Here is an 8,212-nt window from a genome sequence, read left to right as displayed (position 1 = left end):
CATGCCCGCCGCTCGGACATGCTCACTAGCGGCTCCCCAGCGGCTCACTGGCGGCTCCCTCCCGCCGCCACTCGGCGCCCCGACACCGGCGGAGCCGCCGCAGGGCCCCGAGCCGCGCGTCCCGGGGCGCGGAGCGCAGGTGAGCGGCAGCAGCGGCCGGCACCGGGTAGGGGAAGGTAAAGGTAAGGTGAAAAAAAGGGACCGGGCGGCTCGCCCGAGGGGGGGAAAGGTGGCCGCCGAGCGGTGCCCCGGCTCGGCCACATGGCCGCGGGTTGCCCCGGGCACGCCGCCGGCGCTGGGGTGCTCGGGGAGGCTGCCCCCGGGGAGCAGAGGGCGCTCAGCGGCCCTCTTGTTCCCCCCCCGCTAAAGTCGGCGACGTTCCCGGAAACTCTGCGATTTCCCCGACAGAAATAAATGACCCTTTCGCGGCAGCAGGCATCCTGGCGGCTGCATGGTGCGTCTCCGGCAATCCCCGCCCTCTCCTTCCGTAACGTTACCAAATACACTGTATTTTCTCCCAAAAGCAGCGAGCTGCCGAGCTCCTGCCCGGGACGGGGTGCTGCCTCCCATGGGACCAGGCAGCAGGAGCTGGAGCAAGAAAGGGTGCGGCTGGGTGTGGGGGCAAGAGCAAGGCAGCTTCTGAGCTGAAACGTGGCCATGTCACGGCCGGTGTGTCAGAGGGGTTGTGCCTTGTTCTAAGGAATGGGGCTTGCGCTAAGCTAACTTGGTTTCCACCTTCTCGTGCTGTTCTGTGCTCGCTGGTGGGGTGTTCCGCTGTGGTTAGTGCTGATGTTCATGCTGGAATAATTCTTCCTCATTTGCCCGTGGTTGTACAGGTGTCTAAAAGCACCTTAGGTGGAAAGCTCAGTAGTTTTAGTCCTCTCTTGTAGTCGGGGATGTTCTCAAGCACCGTAACTTCAGTTTAGATCACAGCTGTGTCCCCTCGCAGACTGAAGTGGCCCCATCTGTTGTGCTACTTTCTGTGCCTGTCTTCCCCTTTTCTAACATACCTGGAGTTAATTGCTGCAAGTCACGGTGATTTAGGGGAGGAATCGGGCTCTGTGCTGAATGGATGGCTGATTCTAGTAACTTGAACTTTCCATATAACCCGGTTTGATCTGCATCCTCGTACTTGGGGGGGATTATGGAAGGAAAATGATTCTGAGTTACAATCCAGAGAGCGTTCTGGTATTTACTCTTTCTATGACTGCTGCTGGAGGTGGAAGGCTTCTCCAGATCTTGTTGTAGATGACAGCCACCTAGTTCTATCAGGTAGCAAATGAGAAAAATTGCTTGGTTGGTAGGACAAGCTCTGAAAGCAGAACCACATCTTGGAGTAAGTTGGCATAAAAGCATTTTTCTTTCATCTTATTTCAGAGCAATAGATGATTACCAGCTGTCAGCACCCTTTAGAAACTCTTTTAGAAACTGTCAAAAGCTTACAGAACTGATGAGTTCTTAATTTTTACAACAGGCCCTGGTATGGCAACCGCTGTCATGACACTTAGGTTGTTCAGTTCTGATACTTGGTATAATCTTGTCTTTTAGGAAGGGCCTGTGTAAATATAAATCTTCTATTCTGCCTGACAGCGGCCAGTGGAATGCTAGCCTACATGCACGCTATCCTCATTTATCACAATATGCAGGATAGATCTTTCCTTTGGAAAAAAAAAAAAAGTGAATCATAGTATACTAAGGGAGTGAGAGATCCCGCGTGACTCAGGGCTCCAGAGTGGAGTTTCTGCTCTCTGTTGTCTTGCATAACTAGCAGTGAAGAAACTTGTGTGACTGCAGACTTCTCTGATACCTGATGCATCTTCAGATTTTACAATACGTGTAAGAGAAATGATCCAGATCCTGATAAAATCATTCAAGTCAGGTAGAAAACTTTTTTTTTTTTTTAGTTTGATCTAAGTCCATTGGAGGAAGGACAGTAAAAAGCAGGGGTTGAGAAAGCTTAATAACAGTTCAAATATGGTGATTCTTTCTAAGAATAAGCTCAAACTCCCTGGAGGCCTTTATGCAAAGGTAAAATAGCCTTAGTCTTGTTCCAGCAGTATTCAAACATCAGGAGCTGCCTATCATTTGTAGTGTCACGTTACTTACAGAACCCGGCCTTGCTCTGGTGCAAACTGTGCTTTCTAGGAACTGCACAAATTCCACCTGCGCTGTCAGAATGGACAGTCTGCACCAAAGGCAGGAGGAACAAGCTGCAGCAGCTGGCCACAGTCACAAGGCGATGTATAAACTACAGCTCCCCTGCATTTCAATCCACTGCCCATTCCCTCGGTCATGTGCTCTCACCTGACCATTTTTGAATAGTTCCAGCCTGCAAAATGCTGAGGATTGATGGGCTTGAGCACTCTGCCTCGCAGTTTGAGAGAATGATGGGTGAGTACTGTTCACAGGGTGCTTTCACGTAACTAATGTCTTCTGGAGGATATATTTATATTTGGGAAGAGACAGTGTGTTACTGGTGCTGCAGAAAAGGAGGCGGAGAGAATTTAAAAGTACAGCAGATCTTCCGAAGGTTGGTGCGTCCTGCTGCCCTTTGCAAGTGTAAGTTACTAAACCAGTTCTTTCACACAGGCTAAAGAACCATATAGAGAGGTGTTTATGTCTGTTGCTAAAATGTTGCTGTGGGGAAAACCCTTTGCATCATGCTTTGGCTTACCCCTATTGATGGCAGGCAATTGCAGTTAACTTTTCAGAACTGATCCAAGTTAAAATCAATTAGAGGAAGCAAACAGGTAATTTCTCTGGAGGAGTTTCCTCCTTGTGTGGGAACATGAATGCCTCCACCTGCACAAAGAATACAACCACATGGGAAGAAATGGCTGGGGTCAGGCGTGAAGTGCTCCTTAGGCAGCAGCGGTGCTTGGTACTGGCACAAAGTGAGTGCAGTTACAGTGTGTATTTGTCTTCTGTCAAGGGTTTTTTTGTGTTCCCGCTCTCATCTCTTTATAACCAAGTCATGAGTGATGTGGTTGGCCTTGACTAGGATTACCATCCCTGACTTTGATTAAAAACCATACATCTAACCCTCTATCATTTCTAGTGGATGAGGTTTGCATGGGTTGTCTCCCTGTGAGATTGAGCGTAGTTATTTTTCTGCCTGGAGGGAGCCGTGCTCACTGTGCCTCTGTCTGCATTGAATGATCTCTCTGGAAAATTTCTTGCTACGTAGTTTGCATCCTGCTCTGCATACTTCACATTTGTTGATGCATTAGTGGGGTAGGTGGCCAGCTCTTCCCAGAAAGCATTAATAGAGCTGTAAGCAAGCAGCGTAAGGCAGTGTGAAATGCTAACAAAGTTTATGACAAGATTCTGAGTGGACAGACCTCAAGTAATTTGTTGCCACTGAGTCATGGTCTGTTGAAGGGCGGCGGGGGGAGGAAAGCTCCAGTATCCTTTAAAGTCTTACCCTGCATTATTTAAATATGCTTCAATACAGCAAGGAACAGCGGGGCCAGTGCCTTTTCTATTTAATGTACATCTTCAATATAGTCTGTCCTATATTAAATGCCGGTACTGGACGATGACAAATGTTAATAATTAGAACTCCTGTGTCATTCATGCACACGGGTACCTTCACCTGGCAGCTTTTTTCTTAGGAAAGAACTTGATCCCGTGTGAATGACTAGCTAGCCATTCTTCACCGGGCCACTTGCAGCCCAGTACCTGGCACCTTGACCTTGGTCCAGCTTGGCCACCACCCTTCCTGTAACTCAGTTCAGCAGCTGGTAATAAATGGACAGAGATTTTTAGCGTGTTATTGGAAAGCTTTGTTACCAAATAGGCAGTGTAAATGTTGGTGGCAGGAAAAAAAAAAAAAGTGGATATTATGTCAGTGTGTTCTGAGTTGTCCCAGGTAATGGATAGTCTTTGGGTGACAAAAGAAAAAACCAGCACACTCCTGCCACCCGAAACAGTTTTTTTTCCTCCAAAAAGGAGCTTTCTAAAATCACGGTCATGCAAAAAGATGCATGCAGAGCGAACACAGTTACAATGGCATTCAGCCTGCTATCTTATAGTCACTTTGAAAGGCTGGACCTTTACGTTCTGCTTTCAGTAATTTTTTTGAGGTGCTTTTCTGGCAAAAGTTTACCACGGATGTTTGACTTTATTTCCTGGTAGTGTGCTTGTATCTGACCAGAGATTTCACCTTTACAAAAGGTTACATTAGAGATTGAGCCCTGATCTTTGAGATGGTATGTACTGATACCTGGAGAACAGCCTTTGGAGGGAGAGAATTTAAGACTTCAGGGAAACCTTTGTGTCTTAGAAGCTGAGGTTGCCTTTCATTAGATAGAGTGATCTGTGGTGCCTTATGCCAGCTGACAATCATCGTGTCTTTGGCCATTTTGCTAATGAAGGGGAGGATTATTGAAGGAGCTATAATTCAGCTGGAGACCGGTATTTGTCAGAGGATTTTGGTGAGCTCATGATTGCATGTTTTTCCTTCGTTACCGTATGCTCAGTATTATATAGTCTTGACCTTTGTTTTCATCACCACCTGTGCCTGGTCTAACTAGGATATTCCTGTCCAAGAGAGAATCACCTTTACTTCAGAGTTATAATGAAGAACTGAGAACAGAAAAGAAGGTAAATTCAGCTCTCACTGTGATTATTGTTCATGGCTGAAAGGTCCAGATAAGTCAATGTCCAGTTGGATAATAAGGAGATAGTGATCTGTTTAGCTTTTTAGAAAATTAAATTCCACTGAAACAGTATAACTGGAACGACAGAAGTAGGAGGAAAGCTATTTTCCATTCTGAAATATGTCTTTGTATAGTGCAATGAGTTGAGTTTTTTAAACTTGCTAACAGTAACTAATAACTTTTACATTATACAGTCCACACTGAGTCATTGTTTACTCAGGGAAATGACTTTCAACAGCCAGACTTGTTTGCTAACTTTAATAACTGAAATATGCAGTTCCACACATTACAAGGCAGCACACTATAATCAACATTTTTAAAAAACAGAAACGGATATGTATTCGCAACACCACACGATGTTGCATTATGTGTGGTATTTCTGCAGTTCAGGTTTTTATCTGCAGCAAATGCTAATGTATCCAATGGTGCTGCTCTAAGAAGAGAAAAGACTACGGCACAAAATTACTGTAAATTCTTTTTAGAGAAGTTTTATTGAATCTTGCAAATTAGAGACCAGAAAGCCTTGTTCTCTGTCCACACATCTCATTGTTTTAAATAACAGGTTGTTCTCTACTCCTGGGGTTTTGGAGGCTGTTCACAGTGGCTCCTTCTGCATCTTGGGAGGGAAGGTTACACCTTTGCACCAGGAATTCTCTCTGACAGAACCGGAACTTAGATAGCAAAACAGATACTCTTCTGCCTCAATTTATACAAGCACTGAAGTTCAGTTGTGAATAATTCTTTGCCTTTTCTTGCCTGCTTACCTGCTGTTTTGTGTTAGCACATTATTTTCTCATGGCTTTTACAGGTAGTTCTCTTACACACCCATTGCACCTATTAATATTAAAATAACCAGGGCTTGTGTGCCCGATTGTTTTTCAGTGTACCGAATAAACGGCGCCAAGTGCATACAATGCAATATAAAAGGGTTTGTCCGCGGGTTTGTTCATGCGGGAATGAAGTGGGGGCAGCTAAGCGTGCCTGACTCGCGCATGAAGGGACAGTGTGGGAAGAGTGCTTGGACTGTTAAAATGTAACTTTCACATGGAGATATTTCAGGTCGTCTTCTGAATTTATACATTTCAGAATTTGGTGGTCAGTTCTGTTTCTTTTTCCTTCAGAGCTACTGGGTACCACATCATTCAAATATATTGCAACTATACAGACCAATATGATGACCAGTAGGCAGCAATATGATGACTAGAAGCACAGTAAGATGTAAACAAAGAGCTACTTTTATAATCTATTACACATTTCTGGAGAAAAAAAAAAGTACGTATCATATTTTTTAAGTGAACCAAACACTGCGTTTTAAATATTGTAGTCACAATATATATCTTTAATTTCTCCTAATGTCACAAGCTTTTTTGGCCACAGCTTTGTTTGAAAATAAAAAGGGAAACTTAGGGACTCATATGAAAATGAGAGCCGATATTCTATATGGGACTTCCAAAATCCCCATTTCATTTGTGCATGGATTTGTTGAACCTGGGGGAAGGGATCAAAACGAAGTTATACAGAGAGGTACAGAGTATGGTTTTGTGTGCCTGATCCCAGCACTGTGGGGGAATGTGGCTCATTTCTAACTTTAATCCTGCTGATGTTCTGTCCGGAAAGCTGGTGGATAGTAACTGGGAACAGCAGCTATGGAGCTGTTAGCAAAGCTAGAACATGGATGTTTGTTTAAACAAGCACAGTGGGGTTTTGCATCACCCCTTATGAAAGCATTGCTCTGATTTTGCCATGTCAAAATTTCTCATGTGTTGCTTTTGTACGCCAGTTAACACAATTAACTATACAGTGCTCTGAGTCCTAGTGGGATTTTGGGTTACTGACAGAGTTGGTGTGTTCCTTGGGCAAAAACTCATGCTATTATGACTGTAGGATGTCTGGATGGAAGCGAACTTGTTTCTGGTCAGCTAGAGTGTAGGTGGAGAAGTCAAAGTGTGTCTGCACATATCCAGGTGAGGCACTGTTTATTGGATAGGGATCTTACATATACATAAACCTTGGGAGATCTGAAAATTTTCTGCTGGCTGAAGCCTATAACATAGATCAGACCAATCTTACTTTGTTCTCCTTTATGTCTCTGCGACCTCCTGAAGAAGTGGATCCACAGAGCATTCAGTAGAGCTGAAGAAAATTAAAGCTCAGCTGTATGTAATAACTTCAGGACAAATACCCGTATCCCAGCTGTCTTACCATTTCAGGTGGCACTTTGTTTCAGCACTTAAAATTTTTGTTTCCAGCAGGAAGTGTTTCTGTAAATTATTTGAAATCTTGGGCATTACAGAAGTAACAATGAGCACCAGCTCTGTTTGTCAGATGTTGGCTGCATTAAAATATTATCCTTTAGGATCACCAAGAAGATGACTCCTCAATTCACAGGAGAAAAACAATGCTCTCGAGACTGCTTATGCAGGGAGTAGAGAAAGCTAGGAGTAATTTGGGATAATGGAAGGGATAATTTATGCACTTTTATGAGCTATTTCTAAAGCAGGTGTGTTATAGAGTCCCTGGAACACTTAAGGAAAACATGTGACTACATGATAATGCAGGCACACTGTCTTTTCTATTTGCATGATATAATTGAAGAACGCATGGGTTAATGGCTATAGGCCATTTGTATGTTTTGGTAAAGCTTTCAGACATTTGTCTCAAGTATAAACTAATCTGTTTTGAGATAATCGTGTCCTGATACAAGGAAGTAAAAAGGAAAGGAGAATATAGCAAAAGAGAAAAAAGAGTCAAAGATGAGTTGTTCTTCCCAGAGATTGCTGTAGACAGCGATCACCTGAAAAGCTTTCAGCTGTGCCAGCGGGCTCTACCAGAAGAGAGGATACGTGGTGCTGAGAGCCTGAGTGAGTGCTGGGGCTGAGGGCTTCTCTGCTGTTCTGGCAGCTTGGCCATGAGGACACCATGTGAAGAGGAAATGTTGCAAGAGATGCAAAGCTCTGCATGTAAAAAAAACACCTGTAGAGAGAAAGGGGATGTTTGAGCTCTTGTTAAACTGAAACCTGATCAGCTGCCAAGTGTCTGTTTCTGCTCTGATGGTTCTGTGTCTCGGTGGGGACATAGGGCAGCTCCTTCCAACCTTAAGCCTTAGAGATATTTACCTGGCAGCTGCTGTTATCCAAACCGCTTTCCTTCTTTCCTTAGCTCAACTTGCACTGGGAGGAAAATTCCTCAAAGTGGCTCAGTGTAGGATGGGAATGTGAACTATGTCCAGGCTGACGTCGACAGAACTCAAAAGCTGTGCTCGTGTAACTGTTTACTTTTTTCTAGAGGCTTCAGTTAATTTGACTGTTTGTCACAGAACACATTTTTGCGTGAAGTGCTGATTTCAGAAGTAGCCTCTGTGAAGGGATCACATGGCCACCCAAGTGGAAATGGGGAGTGGAAGAAAATCAGTGTTGCTGTGGGTTGAATTCATGTGCCTGGAAAGAAATATATTCGAAGTAGTGTGCAAGAAGGCTTTTGCTTTCAGAAGAAAAATTTTGTTGTGACAAATCTTGTTTTTAGTTTTGGATAAGCTGGAAAGGAAACTTCTA

General features: G+C 44.2%; 1 protein-coding gene and 1 long non-coding RNA gene across 4 annotated transcripts in view; both read left to right on the top strand.

Annotated features, from left to right (window-relative positions):
• MYO1C (myosin IC) overlaps positions 1–8,212 on the top strand; it is a 56,602-nt gene continuing 48,390 nt past the window's right edge. The window contains exon 1 of one of the 3 annotated variants that reach the window (XM_035559019.2): positions 1–139. In XM_035559019.2, coding sequence (XP_035414912.1) covers positions 2–139 — 138 coding nt within the window. In that variant the 5' untranslated portion in view covers position 1. Of the gene's footprint in view, positions 140–160; positions 183–8,212 lie in introns of those variants that run through there. The other 2 variants (XM_035559020.2, XM_035559025.2) reach the window with 2 other exon arrangements.
• On the top strand, positions 4,175–5,916 carry LOC118254058 (uncharacterized). Its single transcript, XR_004780583.2, has 3 exons — positions 4,175–4,436; positions 4,536–4,605; positions 5,224–5,916. It is a non-coding gene; the product is annotated as an uncharacterized LOC118254058 (long non-coding RNA).

The sequence above is a fragment of the Cygnus atratus genome, chromosome 20 (genome assembly GCF_013377495.2).
Source record: "Cygnus atratus isolate AKBS03 ecotype Queensland, Australia chromosome 20, CAtr_DNAZoo_HiC_assembly, whole genome shotgun sequence".
Taxonomy (NCBI): Eukaryota; Metazoa; Chordata; class Aves; order Anseriformes; family Anatidae; genus Cygnus; species Cygnus atratus.
The sequence above is the reverse complement of the archived record's forward strand: the minus strand, read 5'-3'. Positions and strand labels throughout refer to the sequence as shown.